The 22,756-nt window shown below is 37.7% G+C and overlaps 1 protein-coding gene and 1 pseudogene across 4 annotated transcripts in view; one reads left to right on the top strand and one right to left on the bottom strand.

Moving 5' to 3' along the window:
- The window catches only part of MIA3 (MIA SH3 domain ER export factor 3), a 54,698-nt gene that overhangs the window by 15,732 nt on the left and 16,210 nt on the right, over positions 1 to 22,756 (bottom strand). For 2 of the 4 annotated variants that reach the window (XM_023203684.2, XM_023203681.2), the window contains exons 6-15: positions 21,878 to 22,023; positions 8,074 to 8,205; positions 4,883 to 4,904; positions 3,349 to 3,437; positions 3,021 to 3,098; positions 2,829 to 2,939; positions 1,418 to 1,489; positions 1,134 to 1,238; positions 335 to 457; positions 121 to 232 (exon numbers count right to left, since the gene is read on the bottom strand). In XM_023203684.2, the coding sequence (XP_023059452.2) occupies positions 121 to 232; positions 335 to 457; positions 1,134 to 1,238; positions 1,418 to 1,489; positions 2,829 to 2,939; positions 3,021 to 3,098; positions 3,349 to 3,437; positions 4,883 to 4,904; positions 8,074 to 8,205; positions 21,878 to 22,023 (990 nt within the window). Of the gene's footprint in view, positions 1 to 120; positions 233 to 334; positions 458 to 1,133; positions 1,239 to 1,417; positions 1,490 to 2,828; positions 2,940 to 3,020; positions 3,099 to 3,348; positions 3,438 to 4,882; positions 4,905 to 8,073; positions 8,206 to 9,181; positions 9,459 to 21,877; positions 22,024 to 22,756 lie in introns of those variants that run through there. The other 2 variants (XM_023203685.2, XM_023203683.2) reach the window with 1 other exon arrangement.
- LOC111537102 lies at positions 9,686 to 12,502 on the top strand (annotated as a pseudogene).

The following is a 22,756-nucleotide window of genomic DNA, read 5'->3' as shown; positions in this document are numbered from 1 at the left end:
CAATGATAGGTGTTTACAACTAGAAAGCTTAAGAGGAAATTCAGCCAGGTGAAAAGTAGCACTGGTGCACTTAAAGACAGGAAGGCAAAACGGGTCCATCCTCCTTGGGACTAATCTTACCTCCCACTTCTCCATTTGCTAATTCATCTGAATCATTTCCACCTTTATTTTGACCCTCAGATTCAGATTCACACTCTAACCGATTCAACTGTGTAATGCAATTAGTCAAAGCCTAGAAAAGAAGTAAAAGGGCATTAAGAGTTTTTCCATTTAATTCTACAGATTTCATGATAATTCACAAGAATTAAGCTTGTATTCATGAGAATGTACTTACATTAATATTATCATCCTTGTGAGTAAGAGCTACTTCCAAATCTTTCTGAGACTTCTCAAATGATTTGATTTGCTCACTGAGCTCAGCATGTAATTTACTCCAGTCTTCAATTTCCTGCTGCAACTGAAAAGTTAAAACACAAGATTCCCACAGGTTAGGGCTTTTGTACTGGAGACATTAGGACCAAGTGAATGAGACAGGGAAATAAGGAGCCATGCCTCTTCCTTGGCCTATCACTATGGGCTAAGACCTCAGTTAAGCGGGAGGAGAGAGTGGTCCCAACCCTCAGAGCTACAGTGAGAACATCAGAGCTGTCAAGGAAATTGGATCTCGTTTATTGCATCCTTCAGAAAATGGTAGCCAATTCAAATAATTCACTTCCAGAAGAACAGAAGGGCTCATCCTATTATCTCCCAAGTCCAGACTCCTGCTCATGTAACCTTCCCTTGGCTAGTGAAGCAGTAACTACTCAAAGGAGGGTTATAAAATATCTAACTCTTAGGTCTAAAAAGCCAGTCTATTACCCACTGGAGGCTACTCAAGTTAACAGCAATTGGTGTTTGACAAAACAAGACTACACACTCTGATAGCCAAAATAAATTGTACAGAACAGAAAATCCAGAACAGATAGAGAATGTATACCTACCCTCAAGTTTGGAAGCACAGTTTAAACTTTGCATATCTAAAGACAGAATCCTGCACATATATTACCTTAAAAATAGATCTGAGAAAAGGCATTCATGAGGTATGATACTGGGTTCTCTATTTTACATGACCTACGACACGCACTTGCCTTTACCTGTTCTTTTTTCTTCTTAAGCCTAGCATTTTCTTCTTGAACCCGATGGCATTCAGACTTCACCTTCTCTTCACTAAGCTTAGCTTCATTAAGTGCAATCTGAACCTAATGCAAAACACTCCTATTAGTGAATTAATTCCAAAGAAAATCAAAAAAAGTTACTTTCCCTGCCCAACATTATGTAGTTTTCATTTTTTGCACATTTTAGCACACATCAAACTTTTGCTCTGCAATCAAACTATAATATAGTATTAATATCCTTCAGGAATTACAGTCAGCCTTACCTCTGTAAATTCTGAGGCATTCATTGAAATAGCATCCTTTAACTTCTCTATAGATTTCTTGTTTTCTGATATCTGCCATGTAAAAACAGAACACAAAATGCATACTAGGATTTCAGTAGAAACACTGGGATATGTACTGAAAAGAAGAAACATCAACAAAGTATGTCCCAGAGCCATCCGCTATGTTTCAGGTAAAAGCAGGTGTTTCAGTTTTGCCCTAGGGAAAAATCAAGAACTTAAAGAGGTAAGGGAAAATAATCGAAGGCATAAATATTTCATGGCATACACAATCTTCCTGGTTAGAATAAAATGTGGTAGATGACCAGACTAAAAGGTGAAAGAAGAGAAACTGAAAAAACTTTTAAGTAAACAGTTCAAATCAATGTGACTTTTTTTTTTTCTTGTAGCAAGAGAAAAAAAATCCCCAAGGTACTTTAAAAATGCTCTTGCCTTGGGAGGCCGAGACGGGCGGATCACGAGGTCAGGAGATCGAGACCATCCTGGCTAATAACACGGTGAAACCCCGTCTCTACTAAAAAAATACAAAAAACTAGCTGGGCGAGGTGGTGGACGCCTGTAGTCCCAGCTACTCGGGAGGCTGAGGCAGGAGAATGGCATGAACCCGAGAGGCGGAGCTTGCAGTGAGCTGAGATCCGGCCACTGCACTCCAGCCTGGGCGACAGAGTGAGACTCCGTCTCAAAAAAAATAAAAAAAATAAAAATAAAAATAAAAATGCTCTTGCCTAAATTAAAAATGGTAGGACTAGAGTGAGAATAGACAGATCACCCATATAGAAGAATTCTAGATAATTCATGAAGATTCTGGCTCCTCAATGGGACAGAGCATAACCCTTTTTCACTGTGGGCTGTGTTAGTAACTTCCTTCCAAAGGGTACATTATTGCAAAAAGTTAAAAAAAAAAAAAAAAGTAATTTTACAGTGAAGAAATGTGGCAATACTACCTCAGTGAGGTCATCAAGATTAATAGGGTGTGGAATTTATGGGAACGCTCTCTACTATCTTTGCAACTTTTAGGTCATTCTAAAACTATTCTATTTGTAAAATGTTTACAGCAAAAAAAAAAAAAACTTTGCAAAACAAAACAAAACAAAACACAGGGACTGTTCAACTGGGTTGTGGTTTCCTAGTTGTTCCACATGTTTCAGAGGGCAGAGCCAAGCAATATGACAATTACCGAGGGTTGAGAACCAAAATACTTCCTAGGCCCATAAGAATACCTTCTTGTGTAAGTAAGTACTTAAAATTCCACAAAAATGGACAGAAGTAGGTGCAACTTCCCTGACTCATACTCTTACTTCACATAACAGCAAGGAAAATAAAGAGTTCAACTCAATCTACAAAAGAGTTCAAAACCCAAATTGTTAGTAACACTTAGCAGCAAAACTCTTACCAAGTCCTGATTCTTGACATTCTGTTCTCTCTCTGACTCTAACATAACACGAAGATTTTTAGCTGCGTCACCCAGAATTTCATTGTTTTTTTCAAGTGTCTTGATTTTATCCTACAAAAAAGATATTAAGGTTAGTTATACTCATTACTTCTACTTTCGTTTTAAAATGTAATCCCCAAAATAAGTTTTTACCTTAAATTTAATTGCTTCATCAGAGAGAATCATATTTTGTTTCCTGGTTTCCTGAACATGTTTCTTTGATTCCTTGATCTGGATAAAATAAAGCATTCAGAATCCAGAAATATAAAGTATAGTGCTACCAGAACTCAATTTCAAGTGACTGACCTCTTACAGAGGAAAACAGTACTTTACACATATGACTGCTTAAGATCTGGATGGTTTATAGGAATTAATGGAATAATAAATATTATTTTAAAATACCATAGTAACTGAACTATAAGACAGGTGAAAATAATTCAAGCTGGGACCATGGGAAAAAAAAAAAAAAGAATAACTATACCTTCTGTTCATAATTTGACAATTTTTGTACAAGTTCTGTATTTTCTTTCATGATAATCTTCAACTTCTCAGAAATTTGCTGTTCCGTGACTGAAAAAAGAAAAAATAATGAGGTTATTATGATCACTAAATGAAACTGAATTACCCAATGGATCAGCAGCAAAGACATGTTACCTGGCACTATCAGGAAAAAGAACTTCTTAGCATAACTATTATGGTTTTAAAAAGTGATATGGTTTGGGTCTGTGTCTCCACCAAATCTCATGTCAAATTATAGCCCCCAGTGTCCCCAGTGTTCAGGTGGGGCCTGGTGGAAGGTGATTGGATCACAGGGGTAGATTTCTCACAAGTGGTTTATCACCATCCCTGTGGTGCTGTTCTATGATGGTGACTGAGTTCTTGTGGAATCTGGTTGTTTAAAAGTATGCAGCAACTCCCCACTAACTCTCGCTCCTGCTCCCACCATGTAAGAAGGCCTGTTCTCACTTTGCCTTCTGCTATGAGTAAAAGCTCCCTGAGGCCTCCTCAGAAGCATATGCTGCTATACTTCCTATAGCCTGCAGAAACATGAGCTAATTAAACTTCTTATAAATTACTCAGTTTCAGGTGTTTCTTTTTTTGAGACAGGGTCTTGCTCTGTTGCCCAGGCTGGAATTCAGTGGTACAATCTCAGCTCACTGCAAACTCCACCTCCCAAGCTCAAGCAATCCTCCTGCCTCAGCCTCCTGAGTAGCTGGGACTACAGATGTGTGTCACCAAACCCAGCTAACTTTTGTATTTTTTTTTTTAATAGAGACAGGGTTTCTCCATGTTGCCCAGGCTGGTCTCGAACTCCTGAGCTCAAGCGATCCTCCTGCTTTGGCCTCCCAAAGTGTTGGGATTACAGGCGTGAACCACCACACCTGGCTTTGGGTATTTCTTTACAGCAGTGTGAAAACAGATTAATACAAAAAGCAATCTGCTAACAAGAATAAGGATGTAAAAATACTGTTACAATTTAAGAAAAATATAATAAGAACCTTCATTTCAATGAGAGTCTAATTTATTTCCAAGATGGGAAATTCAGTAAAATGTTATAGCTCAGTATTCCTCCCTGCATGAAGCATCTTTCTTCTCAGAAAATGGCATCACTTCAAATATGTCATTTGCAAAGAGAAACAGAAAATGCAGTCATGCTGATTGACATTTCTAGTCCTCAAATTATCTACTTAAATAAATATTTAATGTACTACTAAATCATTAGCACAGAAACACTGGTCACATGGAATAAATTGGTACTACATGAACATTTAAGGTCAATCTGCCTCAAATTAATTATCTTCTCCCTACTCCCACAATTTGTTCCTCTTCATCTCCTATCTCAGTTGGTAGCATCACCATTTCCTCTATCATCCAATCTGGCAACCTAGGAATAGTAAAGTTTTCAGAAGCCATAAGTCAGTCAGATATCAGAAGTCACTAAAACTACTTATATATAAAACCCATATCAAACACCAATACAGAAGGAATAGTACAAAATAAGCCAAAATATTTACCTTGATACACTCTACTCTTCACCTAGAAAAGAAAAATAAAATTAAATTTGATGTCAAACATTTTATTAACAGATGTACATAGTTTCTAATACAACTGTCAGAATTGTAACCAAATGAGAGTTTAATAATAGTTTGGTTTAGCATGAATCCACAAGATGAAAAAAATTTTAAAAGGTTAAAAAGCATTTCAAACGTAACCAGTAGTGATATATTGTAGTCTGACAGATAAAGCACTAAGGTAAATATCTAACTCTGCAGCTTAAAGACATGTTTATATATCTAAATGAGCACCAGTTTTATGAAATGAGCACTTAATCTGAATAACAGAAATGGCTAATATTTTTGTAATAAATATATTAACATTTTATTTATTCATTTTATTTATTTGACAGCTCCAAATAGCCAGAATGAAATCTAAAAACAATGACTACTCAAAAAGACTCTGAGGAAACAAAATTAAAGGTATGATCTTTGTACTAAGACACACACCTCTTTTGCTCACCAGAAAACATCTCAGAAATCCTATTCAAAATTGACTACTGGCTGAATTTTAAAATAATTCTATTAATTATTATAGCTAATTATAGCTAGATCATTTGATTTTCCTAGACCACTAAAAACAGTGCTCATAAACCTGACAGGGAAGGGAAGACTGCTAGAGGAAAATGCATAAGCAACAAGACAAATGACAACTATCATCTTCCTGAAAGGGCAAAACCCAAATCATCCCCTAAAGACAGCACTAAATTATAGGACAAGAAAATCTAAGCAGTAACTAATTTCTTAAAAAGAGTATTATTAAATTTCTTTGCAACCCAGAACATATTTTCCCTTTCAAATATTATGTTGATGAGATACTAACACCAGTCCACAAATCAGCCATAATCTCAGCAAATATACTGTTTACATAATATACTGTATTACTGTATATAGTAATTAATATGCTGCATACATAATAATTACAGTATTTAAATCTCACTTATAATACCATTGTTATAGGAATATGCATTCAGAAAATTCCAACATGGAAAGAAATTACTATCTCTCTAATGTCATGGCCTTGCTAATGAGAGTAAACTTCCTCTGCTCCATTTCACCCAAACTAACAGGCAAGTAGAGATCAAGGTTCCAAAAGTCAAGTGCTGAGGAACGGCAGTTAGGACACAGAGCCTATACAACTTTCTAAAAAATGAAAATGGCGTCAGAATTTTTTTATTAACAAATAGGAGAAACGAGAGGGAAATGTAAAATGTTTTCACCTTTTCCCCTTCCATTTACCCTTTGATTCTCCCTTTTTATCTGAGGAAAAGCACCACGAGGTTAGAGAAGGCCTCAAAGGAGAAAAGACCCTTCTGTTTAAGTAATTTTACAATCAATTGTGAAAGCAGAGAAAATTTATTAATGATGATATATGTGATATAATTATGAAATCAGAAAAAGAGTACTCAGTTTTAGAAAGATTGGCACACAATAATTTTGGCCATTTTAACCGTGAAGTTTCAATAGAAAGCTTTTCATCTGCAAAGTTCATTTACACAAAATAATCTTCTCCCAATTATGTTAAATAACTATGAAGCCGAATGCTACATAGTATAATCATAAATATTATACAAGTATGAGTATACATACTTATACATACATATGTTTAAATCTGAAAGACAAATTCTGCACAGAAGATAAAAAAATTAATGGTGTGTCTTTACACAGGATATAATTTGTATTTCCAAATAAAAATATATTTTCTGAGTAAAACAGTACATGATCAAATCAGGAAATCTGGGAAATACACATTTTTTAAAAACTGAAAACTTACCTCATCTCCTAGATATAAGAATTTTTATCATTTTGTTGTATTTCCTTGCAGCATTTATTTTCTGTGTGTATGTTGATGTAATATACAGTTTATACCTTAAAGTCTTGGTTTCTACTTTTCTTCTACTTCATGTTAAATTGTGAGTATTGTTGTGCCCCTATGTCTTTGAATTATATCAAGCAGCCTAATATCCCATTATACGAACATACAATAATTTAACAACTTTCCCACTGTGAATCACAGTAGGTTGTGTCAAAGTTTTCACTCTAATAAATACTGTTCTACTGAATGCTCTTATGTAAGATATTTAAAACTTTTTTTTTGAGACAGAGTCTCATTTTGCTGCCTAGGCTAGAGTGTAGTGGCATGATCTGCCTCCCCATTTCAAGCGATTCTCCTGCCTCAGCCTCCCGAGTAGCTGGGATTACAGGCTCTCGCCATCACCCCCGGCTAATTTTTGTATTTTTAGTAGAGACGGGGTTTTGTCTTGTGGGCCAGGCTGGTCTCGAACTCCTGGCCTTATGTGATCTACCCGCCTCTGCCTCCCAAAGTGCTAGTATTACAGGTGTGAGCCACCACACCTGGCCATGTAAGATATTTAACGCACGATCGGTTATTTCTTTCTTTGTTTTTTTTTTTTTTTTTGAGATGGAGGAGTCTCACTCTGTCACTCAGGCTGGAGTGCAGTGGCGCATCTCGGCTCACTGCAGCCTCTGCCTCCCAGGTTCAAGCGATTCTCTGCATCAGCATCCCGAGTAGCTGGGATTACAGGCATGTGCCACAACACCCCGCTAATTTTTGTATTTTTAGTAGAGATGGGGTTTCGTTATGTTGGCTTGGCTAGTCTCAAACTCCTGGCCTCAAGTGATCCACCTGCCTCGGGCTCCCAAAGTGCTGAGATTACAGGCGTTGAGCCACTGTGCCTGGCCGACTGGTTATTTCTTCAGGATTGATTACTAGACATGATATTAATATAATATAAAAGGCTATAACCATTTTTAACGCTTATGATACACATCATGAAACTATTTTTCAAGATGGCTCTAAGAATTCCTAGTTCTACTAACAGTGTACATATGACCTACCTAATTCTTTCTTTTTTTCCTTTGTGAGTTGAAATAAAGACCCACCTAATTCTTAATACTTAAATTTTGATATAAGGGACATATAAACTGAAGTTTTCCCATTGAGATTATACATGTTGTCTTACCCACTTAAGAATTTACCAACACAAAAATTATACTAAATTATTGTACAAGGTTAGCTTGAATTAAAAGCATTAATATATGTTCACATTAGAAACTGAAAAAGAAACAAAAGGGCTGTGATTATAAACTTACTTGAATTTATGAGTTAAAGTATGCATTAATTTACTCACAACAAGGACAGTTCTCCAGAAGAAAACGGCAAACGAAACAATTCCCAAGAAGGCAGTGATAAGTACAGGTTTCCATGGCAATCCATAAAAATCAGGCCCAGGCTGAACATCATCAGGCAATGTAGCAACTAGCTGAAATGGGCATGTTAGAAATAATGAAACCTTAAAGAAGCTTACCATAAAGCAGTCACAAAGACTCATTCATAGAAATTCTAAACGAACTCTATCAGATACCTATCCCCTCAAAAATCTTCAGTAGCTCTCACTGTTTCAAGAAAAATAGGATACTGGGAGTCTCACGCTTACTGTTTGGCTTGTTGTGTTCTGAAGTACTATGAGTCTGAATGTCTTTAGGTTGGGCATATATTTCTAGTTTACAATAGGCCCTGATACAATATGTTATCTAAAACATGGCTGGAATCTCTCTGCATCACACTTTTCTCTTGAATAGGTTGTTTTTTATTGCTGAAAAAACCACATAAGATATAAAACCTTATATATATAAGTAACCAACTTTTTATGGTTGCAAATAAAACCGATATGATGATAATAAATACCACAAATAATGTGTTATTCCTCTAAGATTTAAAATCTTAAATCGACTCTTACATAAACAAAGAACAAATGCTAAGTTTGGATAGCTCCTGATAACTGATCTAGATAAACCGCTTTGAATTTAGTGCCTTAATTCTAAACGTTTCCTTGAAAACAGTGCATTAAACACCTGTCTGATCTATGCTGTTTCCACAGCCCTCTAACAAGTACACTACCATACTGGCCCCATCCCCCAACAGAGCCGGGGTTATGCGGAAAAGACCTGTAAGCCCTCTGTGTTTTGATCGTGACTTCACACCAGAACATAAAGTGCTCTAACTTCGTAAGTACTCAAAAAAAAAAAAAAAAAAAAAAAAAAAAAAAAAAAAAAAAAGGACGAAACCGTCTCAAACACACTCCCACCTGCCTCCCTAAACAGCATAGAAACATCTTGCTTTCCTCGGATCTGACACACTCCATTTCTCCTTTGCACAATCAATGCACCCACTCTGCTCAGCACTCATCCACCCGCCTGTGACAGCTTGAGTCCCTCCCTGGGAATGGGGACTGTCACCTCCAGCAGCTTGGCTATGAAGGCTGCGTAGAGCACGGACAGGGGTCCCAGAAGTTCCGGGTCCCCCGGGGTAGCGGTGATAGAAGGCACAGTGGCAGGTACTGAGTCCATTGTGTAAACAGCTGAATGCAAGCGACAATTCCCAGGGGAATGGCACTGGGTCCCCTGTCTTTCAGAGCTTCCTCCTCCGGAAAGGCCCCAGTTCAGGTGGCGGACTCTCGGATTGAACTTCGCCTTCCACCGCTGCCGGCACTTTCGCTTTATGCCGCCTACAAAGCACGTCATCAGCCACTGCCCCTGGCGCATGTCAAGGCACCAAAAGAGTTGGCCCGCGAGGGCGGGGCCATAGCGGACGGAACCAACTGTCGAGGAGGCGGGGGAGAAGAGCGAATGGAGAGGCGGAAGTGACTGGCGCTTCCGCCAGGAGCCTGCGACTTACAGAGCCCGGAAGTAAGGAGGCAGGGATTTACGTAGTGGAGGATTGTGGGCGGCAGCTGGGGAAAAGGAGAAAGGCAGGCCTCTCGTGCCGGCCCGGAGCTGACCCTTCCTGTCACAGCGTGGAAGGACCACCGCTCAGATGGGGCGCCGCTGCCGTGCGCGGCCTTTCTTCCTTGCCCACTCAGTCCTCTGCTTAGCGTTCCGCCTCCCGACCTCCATTGCACTGGCTGTCTCACATTCTTGCCGACACTCTTATTAAAAAGCCTTACCCAGGAGTCATGTCATCGTGTCACCCCCATGCATGTGGGTTCAGTTATGGGTCCCACTTTTTTTTTTTTAGATGGTGGCTAAGGGAAAGGGGAGGGAGTCTCCCTATGTTGCCCAGGCTGGACTCAAACTCCGGGGCTCAAGCCATCTGAGAAGCTGGGACTACAAGTGGCCGGCCACATCTTAAGGTTACATGACTTGTGGAAAAGGACAAGGATAATGAATAGTATGGAAACCACGTTCCAAAAGTTGAAGAAACCGGGGACATTTAATCTGTGGGGGAAAAAAATGGTATCTGTAGACAAAAATACCATTTTTAGACCTTTAAAGGTTTATCTTCTAGTTGAATATAAAGTCAACTCAGGAACAATCAAGCAAGAACACGCAGGAAAACCCTAAGAAGATAGATGAAGGGTGTGGTACAAGAGGAGGGCAGGATCTGTAATAACAGTATGGTACTGGCCCAAGAATGCAGACCCACCACGGGCTTTATAAAAAATCCAGAAATAGACCCCACTGCACTGGAAATTTGGGATACAGCAAGTCAGCTGGTTAACAGACTTTTTAATAAGTGGTATTACATATCTAGATAACTATGGAAAATGAAACTGGATCTTTTTCTCATTGTTCATAAATTCCAAGTTAATCAGAAACCTGAATGTAAAAAATGAAAACAAGTAGTTGAAAAAATTGAGTGACTGTCTCTGCGTATTATGTGAGTGGGCAAGACCTTCCTAATTATGTATCAAAATCTGAAAGCAACAAAGAAAATGATTTGTAAATTTGATTACTGAAAAACAAAAAAAACGCCCAACCCCATCCACAAAAATTGCAAAATAATCCAAGTTTGGCAATGGTAACCTAAGAAAAAATATTTGTAACATATTATGAAGGATTAATATTCCTAAAATATAAAGTGCTTTACAAATAAGAAGATAGCCACCAGCAAACCTATAGAAAAATGGGCTGAAGTAATGAACAGATCCCAGGAAAAGAAATGCAAATAATTTAAAAACATATGGAAACATGCTCTGCCTCACTCATAATACAAGAAATACAAATTGACCCTACAATGAAATATGATTTCTCACTTATCTTGGCAAGATCCAAACATTTGACAACACACTCTATAGGTGAGAGAATGTGGAGGAAGCAGGCACTCTCATTCTATGCTGATCTCTATATAAAATCATACAACCCCTATGATTTGGCAACGTTTCCAGAAATAACTTGTATATTTATCTACTGACTCAACAATCCCACTTCTAAAGATCTATCTCAAAGATACTGGGGATATAACAACAAATGCTGAAAAAATATATGCACAAAACTATATTATTCCAGCATTACTTATAACAAAAGACTAGAAACGACCAAAATGGCCATGAATGAAAGACATATTGAACACAACAAAGTATACTGTCAAGCTATAAAAGAAAGTAATTTTATATACTGCTAGGGCATGCTGTCAGAATACATTTTTTTTAAAGATAGAGAAAAGTAGAGACTACTACTTTTATCTAAGAAAGTCAGGATTTTCTTTATAGCTTTGAGGGAAATATGACATTCAATACGTTATATGTTTTTAAAGTACACAGTTTGATCAGTTTTGCATATGAATATGCCTGTGAAACCATCATCACAACCAACATAGTGAACCTCCCAAAGTCTCCTTATTCCCTTGGTAATCTCCTGCTCCTTTTCACCCCTTCCTGCCCCTGAAACAGAATTTCTGTCATAATAGATTAGTTTGCATTTCCTAAACTTTTATATGTATGTAATAATGCATGGTTATATTTTCTCTGGCTTCTCTCAGCATAATATGAAATTCACCCACATTGCTGCACATATCTATAATGGTTCATTTGTTTTTATTTCTGAGTAGCATTTCATTGTATGGGTGTGCCATAATCTGTTTATCTGTCATCTATGGATGGATATTTGATTTTTTCCAGTTTTAGGCTTTTACAAATAAAACTTCCAAGACTATCATGGAGATGAATCTGCCACAGCTAGAAATGCTCAAGAACCAGCTGGACCAGGAAGTGGAGTTCTTGTCCACGTCCTTTGCCCAGCTCAAAGTGGTACAGACCAAGTATGCAGAAGCCAAGGACTGTCTGGACATGCTGAGTAAGAGAACGAAGGAAGAGAATTACTCGTCCCACTGACGAGTTCGATGTATGTCCCTGAGTAGCTGCATGATGTGGAACATGTGCTCATCGATGTACGAACTGGGTACTATGTAGAAAAGATAGCTGAGGATGCCAAGGACTTCTTCAAGAGGAAGACAGACTTCCTAATCAAGCAGATGGAGAAAATCCACCAGCTCTCCAGGAGCACGCCATGAAACTGGCTGTCATGGAAATGATGAGTCAGACGATTCAGCAGCCCAGAGCCCTGGGGGCAGCTCAGGCTACTGCTAAGACCTGAGAGTTTGGTGCAGAAATGGGGCAAAGGGATACCCCTTGGGCGTGGCTTCCTGGTGCCAGGAAAGGGAAAGGTCTTATGTTTAATGTCAATAAATGTGCCAGCTGGGCAGAAAAAATAAACTGTCAAAAACATTGATCTACAAGTCTTTCTATGCATGTATAATTTATTTTCACTTGGGTAAATGTGTCTCGGGTAAATGTGTCTCAGGTAAATGTTTAGGAGAAGAATGGCTGGATCATATGCCCAGTGTAGGTATACCTTCTTAAGAAACTGACAAGCTGTTCCCCTTCACATCCCCACCAGCAGTGTATGATACTTCCATTTCCTCCACATCTTCTCCAACACATGGTATAATCATTTTTTTAAATTTTAGCCATTATAATAAGTGTGTAGTGGTAACTCATTCTGCTTTAAATTGGCATTTCCCTGATAATTAGGCTGAACATTTTTTAATGTGCTTACTTGCAATTGGCATATCTTCCTTGGTAAAGTGTAATTTTACTGTATTACATTTTTTTAGATGAATGTTGAAGTTCTTTATGTATTCTGAATACAAATATTTTATCAGATAGATGCTTTGCAGTGACTCTTTCCCAGTCTAGTTTGTATAACAGTGTTTTTTAAAGAGATGTTTTTATTTTGATTAAATCCAAATTATCAAATTTCTCCTTTATGAATCATACTTTTGATGTCAACTGTAAGAAATCTTTGCCTAATCCAAGTTCAACAAAATTTTTCTCTTAATTTTTCCTAGAAGTTTTATAGTTTTAGGGTTTACATTTAAGTCTATGATCTGCTTTGAGTTAATTTATGTACATGATGTGAGGTATGGATCAATTTTTTGCATATAAATATCTAATAGTTTGGGTACCATTTGTTGAAAAGACTTTCCATTTTCCATTTAATTGTCTTTCCACCTTTGTCAGAAGCCCATTGTCATACATGTATAAATCTATTTCTGGATTTTCTATTTTGTTCCAATGGTCTATTCATCTGCTGTCTTAATTACTAGAGCTTTATAATAAGTCTTGAAATTACATGATGCTTGGGCTATTCGAGGTCCTCTGCATTTTCCATATGAATTGTAGAATCAGCTTGTCATTTAAAAAATATCCTTCTGAGATTTTAATTGGGGTTATGTTAATGCAAGTGATCAAATTGGGGAGCTTAACAATATAGTCTTCTGACTCATAAACAAGGTCTATCTCTCCAGGTATTTAGGTCTTCTTTAATTTCTATCAGCAATATTTTATAGTTTCCAATGCATATGTCTTACACACTTTTTGTCACATTTATCCATAAGTACGCCATATTTTTGATACTATTGTACATGGAATTTAACTTCAATTTCCAATTGTTCATTGCTAGTACATATAAATACAATTGCTTTTAGATGTAAATCTTTATCTAGCAACCTTACTAAACTTAGTACTTATCTAGCAGATTTTTTCTACATCCCACCAGATTTTATGCATGTTGTCTGCAAAAAAAGACAATTTTACTTCTTTCCCAATCTGGACGCCTTTTATTTCTTTTTCTTGCCTTAGTGCACTGGCTATTGCCTTACAACGCTGAACAGATGTAATGAGAGTAGACATTCTTGTTTCACTTCTGGATCTTGGGGGGAAGACATTCCATCATTCACTATTAAGTAGGATGTTCATTTTAAATCTTTCATAAAAGCGATTTAAGTTCCCTTCCATTCTTAGTTTGTTGATAAATTTATTGTTTTTTAAATTACACAGTAATCAATTTTAGATTTTTTTCGAAGTGGTTTTCTGTGTTTACTGAACTGAACATATGGATTGTCTTTTTAAAGTTTGTCATTATGGTTAATTACACTGATTTTCAAATGTTAAAGAAACTTCGTATTCTCGGTATAAATTCTATTTGGTCATAGAGCATTTTCCTTTTTATATATTGTTGGATTTGATTTGCTAAAATTTTTGTTTAGAGTTTTTATACCAATGTTGATGAGAGATACTGGTCTGTGGTTTTCTTTCTTACTTGTCTTTGTCTTTGCCTTGTTTTGATATCCTGGTAACATTAGCTTCATACAATGAGCTGGGAAGTATTTTCTGCTCTTCAGTTTAATAGATGAGTTTGTGTAGAACTTGTATTATTTCTTCCTCGTAAGTTTAATAGAATTCAGCAGTGAAGCCATCTGGGCGTGGGGTTTTCTTTCTGGAAAGGTTTTTAGCTGTAAATCCAATTTATTTAATAGTCATAAGGTTATCTATTTCTTCCCGAATGAGCTTTTGCAGTCTGTGTCTTATACAGAATTTCTTCATCTAAATTGTCAAATTAGTTGACGTAAGTTGCTCATAATATTCCATTATAATTCTAACATTTGAAGAATCCGTGGTGATGTCTTTCTGATTGCTGCTATTGGTAATCTGTATTCCCTACGTTCTTTCCCTGTTCACTTTGGCTATGGTTAATCAATTTTATTAATCTCAAAGAACCAGGTTTTGGTTACATTGATTTTCTCTCTTTTCCTTTTGTTTTCTATTTCATTAAATTATGCTCTTATCTTCATTATTTCTTTTCTTCTGCTTACTTGAGGATTAGTTTGCTCTTCTTTCTCTAGTCTCTTACAGTGGAAAATGAAGTCACTTATTTGAGACCTTTCTTTTTTCTAATATAGGTAGTGCTATACATTTCCCACTAGTGCTTTGGCGACACTGTACACACTTGATATGTTTGTTTTCATTTTATTGTGTTTATTCTTTTTTCTTTTCTTGAGACAAGGTCTCATTCTGTCACTTAGGCTGGAGTGCAGTGGTGCAATCCCTGCTCACTGCAGCCTCGATCTTCTGGGCTCAAGCAACCCTCCCACTTCAGCCTCCTGAGTAGCTGGGACTACAGACACGTGCCACCATGCCCAGCTTTTGTGTGTGTGTGTGTGTGTGTGTGTGTTTTGTAGAAACAGTATTTCACCATGTTGTTCAGGCTGGTCTCGAAGTTCTGGGCATAAGTGATCCTCCTGCCTCAGCCTTCCAAAGTGCTAGGATGCCACTGCGCCTGGCCTGTTTTCATTTTCATTCATCTCAAAATAATAATGTCTCCTTTTCCTTTTAAACTCATAAGATGATAAGAAAAAAGTGTGTCACCTAGTTTCCAAATATTTGGGGATTTTCCAGATATTTCCATTATTGATTTCTAACTTAATTATATTGTGAAGAGAACACAATTTGTACTACTTGAATCATTTAATATTCATTAGACTTGTTTTATGGCTGATAATATAGTTCATCTTGGTAAATGCTTCATGTGTACGAACAAGTATATGTATGATGCTTTTCTTGGGTGGAATGTTCTATAAACATCAATAAGGTCAAGTTGGTTAATGATGATGTTCATAACTTCTAGATCCTTATTGACTTCCTATTCTATCAGTTATTGAGAAGGGGTACTGAAATCTCCAATTATAATTGTAAATTTATCTATTTTTCGTTGTCGTTCTATCCATTTTTGCTTCATGTGTTTTGAAGATACATTATTAGGAGCACATTCATTTAGGATTTTTATATCCTCTTAATTAATGGACCATTTTATCATAAGAAATGGACTTTCTTTATCCCTAGTCATGTACTTTGCACTGGAATCTTCTTCGGTTTAATATAGCCACTCCAGCTTCCATTTGACTAGTGTTAGCATGGGATATCTTTCCTCAATCTTTTTAGTTTTAACTTTTTTTCTATCTTTTTATATAAAGTTTATAGACATCTAGTTGGGTCTTGCTTCTTTACCCAATCTGACAAACCTTTCCTTTTAATTGGGGTATTTAGACAAGTTCCACCTACTGTGATTACTGATATAGTTAAAAGTTTAGCATCCTCTTTTTTTCAATTTGTCCCACCTGTTCTCATCTTCTTTCTCTTATTCTGCCTCCTTATCAGTCTTTTTAGTTATTCCGATTTATCTCATTTATTGGCCTATTAGCTATAACTCTGTTATATTAGTGGTTGCTTTATAGGGTTTATAGTATACATTCTCAACTTATCACAGTCTATCTTCAAATGACACTACACTATTTCATTTATATAATAATAACTTTATGATAGTTACTACCATTTCTCCTTCTTCTGACCTTTACACTATTATCACACATTTAACTTTTACATATTTTCTAAACCCCATATTATACTGATATTTGTCTTTAAAGTCAATTAACTTTTAAAGATATTTAAATAATAAGAAAATAGTTTTATATATTTATCCACAAGGTTATCATCTGGCATTCTTCACTCCTTTGTGTAGTGCCATGTTGTCATTTTCCATCAGCCTAAAGGACTTCCTTTAACCTTTCTTATGGTGCAAGTTGGTGCACCATGTGTTGGTGAATTCTTTCAGCTCTTGTATGTTGTTGTCAGAAAAGGTCTTCACTTCATCATCTTTGGTTTTGAAAGATATTTTGCTGGGTTTGATGTTGCAGGTCAACAGTATTGCTCTTCAAGTATATTAAAGCTATTACTCCATTGTATGCTCTCATGCCTTATTAATGACAAGAAGTCTGATGTCATCCGTGACATAGTTCTTCTCTCTCTGTGTAAAACATCTTTCTGCTCTGTTTTCAGCAATCTGATTATGACAGACCTTGGAGCAGTTTTCTTCATGCTTCTTGTGCTATGGGTTTCACTTGGCTTCTTGGGTCTGTGGCTTTACAGTTTTCATAAATTTTGGAAAAATTTCAGTCATTATTTCTTCAAATATTTTTCCAAATGCCTTTTCTCCCCTCTTCTACAGAAATTCCAGTTATACAGCTATTAGGCTGCTTGACAGTGTCCCACAGGTCACTGATGGTATGTTCACATTTCTCAGGGTCTTTTTCCGCCTTTGTGTTTCATCCAGGATAGCTTCTATTGCTGTACCTTCGAGTTCACTAATCTTTTCATCTACAGGGGCTACTCTGGCACGAATCCCTTCTGGTGCATTTATCGTCTCAGGCACTGTGTAGTTTTTCATCTCCAGAAATTTGATTTGGGTCTTTTTAAAAAACAACTCTTTCATGTCTCTCCTTACTTTTTTAACATCCAAAATACAGGAATAGTCACTGTTTTAATACCCTTGCCTAAATCTAACATCTCTGGCAGTTCTTAGTTGGCTTTGATGGTTTGATTTTTCTCCTCATCCTGGGTCATATTTTCTTGCTTCTTCGCATGCCTGATAATTTTTGATTGTATGTCATGCTTTCGAACACATATCCTTGAGCTTTGCTCTAGGATGCAATTCAATTACTTGGAAACGGTTTGGTTTTGAGTCTTAAAATTTGTCAGGCAAGACATTAGTAGCACTTAGTCAGAGGCAAGACCCTTCTAAGAACTCCGGATCTCCCTACTATTATTAGGTTTTCCAGGCACTATTTCTAGCCCTGTGTCAAAAACCATTCCTTCTGATCACTTAGATGATTTCTGTGACTTTGAGTAGTTCTGTTACACACATGCTTACGAAGTCCTAACCTCCCAAAGTGCTGGGATTACAGGCATGAGCCACCATGCACAGCCCATAGTATCCATCTTTCTGGTACCTTTTCCTGCATATTTCAGATGTCTCAGTCTCCCTGAACTTTGATCTCTGCCTCCTCTGCAAGATTGGTGTACTCTGCTTGTGTTCCCCATCCCTGCTCTGAGGTCAAGAAAGTACTGCCAGGTAGAAAGCTGGGAGGTTGTAGAGCTCACCTATTTGTTTCCTTTCTCTCAGGGGTCACAATTTTGTGCTGCCTGTTGTTCTCTATACGAAAAAGTTTTTAAAATATATTTTGTGTAGTTTGTTTATTGCTTTCAGTGGGAGGGTGAGTCTCATACCAGTTACGCTGTCTATGGAGTTCTTTCTGTTATTGTTGTTGTTACTGCAGTGCATTCACTGAAGAAACAGTTTTGTTTGGCTTCTAAGGTGTATGATGGTCTAGATTTTACTGACTACATCCCCCTGATATATTTTAACATGTTTCTCTGGTTCTTTATATTTCCTGGGAATTGGTAGTTGGATCAGCAGTCAAATTCAAATTCAATTTTGTTTGTCAAGAGTACCTAATAGGAGATGTTGTGTACTTCCATCGGGAGGCATTTAACATCTGGGTGTCCCTCTTTTTTTTAAATTATCTTATATTGTTCCTTCATTTAAAGGCTGGGATATTTCTACAAAGAGAAAATTATGATCAAGTATTCTTTACACTGAGATTTGGCTTGTATAGTTAAGGCAGGGTAAATATTTGATTCTTTTTCTTTAAACAATTTTCAAAACAATGAGTTAGACAATTCATTATTCTTGGCATTATCAAGTGATGTCCAAAGGGTTCGAGACCAGCCTGGCCAACATGGTGAAACCCCATCTCTACTGAAAAATACAAAAATTAGCCAGGCGCGGTGACGGGCACCTGTAATCCCAACTACTCAGGAGTCTGAGGCAGGAGAATCACTTGAACCCAGGAGGTGGAGGATGCAATGAACCGAGAAGGCACCACTGCACTCTAGCCTGGGCAACAGAGCAAGACTCTGTCTCAAAAAAAAAAAAAAAAGATGGACACTATGAACAAAAAGAGTTCCAGAAATATGCAAGGAGATCTCCCCTTCAGCCTCAGCCTGAATTCTAAACAGTACCTGTGTAGGGTAAGACTCCTTGAAGATGGGCAAAGAATAACTAAAGGAAAAAAGAACAACTGTAAGCTAAACAATTCCCAGAGTTGTCACAGGGCTGTGAGACATTTGAATTCCAGCTAGTCAGAGTGAACTGACACACAAAAAGTATGGCCAATAAGCAGTGAAAAAGTGCTCAGTATCGTTAATCATCAGGAATTACAATTAAAACCGCAAAGACATACCCACTACAATAGCTAAAATTTAAGACTGATAATACCAAGTGTTAGGGGAGGTGTGGTCAAATGGAAGTTTCATTAATTGTTGATGGAAGTATAAAATGGTACACTTTTGGGAATTATTGGGCGATGGTCCCATGGATTCTCTGCTTTTGTATATTTGAAATTTTCCAGGATAAAATGCTAAAATAAATTAAAATATAACTTCAAATATTTAAAGGATTACTATGTAAAAAGAGAATTAGATTCTATAGAGGAAATCATGGAGGAAAATTTGGAGTCAGTATAAGAATGAACTAGGCAACAAAGGAATGTATAGCCTTGCAAGGCAGGCGGCTCACACTAGGAACTGGTGATGCACAGGTCCTAAAATGGCAGGATTAGAGTACAGGGAATTGCTACGACTACTGAGAAGTTTTTTTAAGCCTTTCAAAAGTCAGGATTACACTTTATACCTCTTGGAATCTTTTATTCCTAGCACAATTTCTGGTACATATTTAGCCATCAAAATGCTCTTTTGACAATCCCTCTCAAGTCGGCATCTTATAACACTGTGCCTTTATATCTTGCCATTCATGTCTGTCATTCCCTGTTATCCCCTAATCACAGATTGTATCCTACACCACTCCTATATGCCCCAACCCAGGCCTAGAAGAGGGCTCTGTGTGTATCTAGAAATATGATTAATAAAGAATTCCTGCTACAACTGGGGCTGTTAAATTTTTCAAGTGATAATTTCATTCTGAAAACAAAATTCTGAATTCTGAGACTGTCTTAATCCCTGAAAATTTCATTATTCCAACTGTACAGATTAAAATACACACCTTTACCCAGGTGACTATCACCAGCACAACCATGACTAATACTGAAAAATGGTTTGGATTTCCTACTTGTTTTCCATCCTGGTGGTCTTTCCCCTGAAACCCCCAGGTATTCAATGTCTTTCTATGCCCTCTGACCATCCAAATGAGAATTAGGTGAGGGATGAGATCTTACACAATGCCAGATGCTACACCAGACATTTTACATTACCATGTCATTTAATTCTTACCAACAATTGGAGTAGGTATTATCTAAATTTTTCAGATGAGAAAGTTGAGGTTCAAAGTTTAGTAATTTTCCCTAAACTTCTAATCAATAGCTTTGGGATTTGAAATAAAATCATCTTGGCTTGAAACCCATAGATTTTAACAGAAAAACAACAAAAATGCTCTTTCCTATTCGAGTCTTGAAATAACAGGACCTAAAGGAAATGGCTTTGGTGAGGAGCATACTTTCTCTGTAGCCCTAAGCGCAATCTGAGCTCCAACTTCGAGAGCTTGCTTATTCCTCTAATTTACCAAGAAAAAAAAAGTCAAATTCTACCAAGTACCACCAGGGGGAGCTAAGTTCTAAAAAGCCTAGATAAGCTTCCAGACATTAAATGTCTCATTTGGAGCATGGCTCCCTTTAGAAAGATCTGAATAAATACTCTGCCGTAAGTGACTCTTGCTAAGAAACAGACCTGACAATCTCTTTCCTGCTTAAAATCTTCCAAGGATCTCTGCCAACAATGTTCTGACCACTCACCATGGCACACAATTTCCTTATTTCCTTTCTGACTTTCCCTGCGTCCCTCGAACAGATTTTCCCCCTCTTAACTCCATAATTTTTTATTTTTATTTTTTCTGAGACATGGTCTTGCTCCGTCGCCCAGGCTGGAGGGCAGTGGCACGATCTCAGCTAACTGCAACCTCTGCCTCCAGGACTCAAGTGATTCTCCTGCCTCAGCCTCCCAAGTGGATGGGATCACAGGTGTGCACCACCCTGCCCAGCTAATCTTAACTCCACGCTTTACCACCACCAACTGGCGGGGAATAGTGGCTCATGCCTGTAATCCCAGCACTTTGGGAGGCCAAGGTGGGCTCCCATGGGCTCAGGAGTTCGAGACCAGCCTGGGCAACATGGCAAAACCCCACCTCTACAAAAAATAGCCAGGCATGGTTGCGTGCACTTGTGATCCCAGCTACTCAGGGGGCTGAGGCAGGAGGATCACTGAGCCCAGGAGGCAGAGGCTGCAGTGAACTGAGATCGCGCCAATGCACTCCTGCCTGGGCTACAGAGCAAGACCCTGTCTCAATTAAAAAACAACAACAACAAAAGAAAACACCAACTACCCATGCTTCCCTGACTTCCCCAAATAACCTTTTCTTCATGCCTCCATTTCTCTGAATGTGTTTTCTGTCTGACTGCATGCTGCCCGCCCCACCCTCGCCCATCTCCCTCCTCTAGCCCTTCTATTTGACAACTCCAAGTCAAGCTCCCATCTATCTTTCAACTCTGCTTAAAGCATGTCTCAGCAAACTTCTGGCCTTTCCTACCACTCTCCCTCCACAATGAACCAATTTATGCCATCGATTGTTCTACCATCAGGTAAATACTTCTCTTCCTGCCCATTATCATATTACATTTCAAGTGAATGTCTTTCTCTCCCGGCTAAATTGAAAGGTTCCTGAAAGGAAGAACCATGTTTGACAGGTGTGCCTGTGCCCAGCTCCAGCATACAGCAAAGCCTCCTCATGTGCTGAACTAAGAGCGCATTAAAGCCACATACTTGTGGCTCATTTCAGGATCTCTCCTAAAAGGATCAGGAGTCATGTTCATAAAGACAATTGAAGTTCTTCACCTCATGTTCAAAATCAACTTAAAAACTGTAATAATCAACATTTTAGTTAAAAAATAAAAAAACTATGTGTCAAACTTACCAACTTAGTTAAATAAAATATGAATGAATATATTAGAAGGACTGCGTTTTCCAAAGCTGTGACACTTGCTGGCTCTTCGGCAGCTGTCTCTAGTTGCTTGTTTGCATCAATAGCATCCATAGGAGTGTCTTCTCTTGTAATTGGCCCTGGAATTGGGAGGAAAACAGATATTTTGTGCTTTAGAATAAGAATGGTTTCTCTTTTAAAAAAATACTGATTGAGTATCCACTAAATATTAGGTACTGTGCCTGGAAAGTAAACATTCTCATCTCTCACTGGATGTTTACTGTGCACTGTGGTGAAATACTCTTCGTGTCAGTCTATCCTGGACTATTACACACTACAGTGTTCTGTACTGTCTCCTATGAGCTTATGCTATAAACATACTTGGACCCCTTCACTGTATTTTAAGAAGTTTTATTTACCATGTCCAGATAGCAAATCAAAAAAAGAACCACATTGCACTGTATTTTATTTGGAAAGAGAGGGGTAAAGCAGAGGAAAAACTGAATTTATGAGTTTTAGAGCAGTGGTTCTCCAACCGTAATTTGTATCAGGTCAGTCTTTCCTGGAAGGCTTGTTAAACACAGACTGCTGGTCCCACCCCCCGAGTTTCTGATGCTGCTGGTCTGGTTGAAAACTACTGTTTTAGAGCATAAGGCCTTTTAAGAATAATATTTTAGATTGAAATAATTTACACAAGATAGTGACAGCCAAACAGTGGTTTGTAGGTTAGTTACAGTCTCTGGTGTCTTTCCTATTTTTGATCTCCATCTGTCTTGACGCCTGCTTTTCTCTCAATTAGCTCTGGGATCCTTTTTTCATTTGAGTTTAACAAGTCTCTAGCTCCTACCTTTGACAATGAATCTCCTAGAAGGC

Source organism: Piliocolobus tephrosceles, chromosome 1 (genome assembly GCF_002776525.5).
Source record: "Piliocolobus tephrosceles isolate RC106 chromosome 1, ASM277652v3, whole genome shotgun sequence".
Lineage (NCBI taxonomy): Eukaryota > Metazoa > Chordata > Mammalia > Primates > Cercopithecidae > Piliocolobus > Piliocolobus tephrosceles.
Note: the sequence above shows the minus strand (reverse complement) of the source record. Positions and strands in the feature narration are given on the sequence as shown.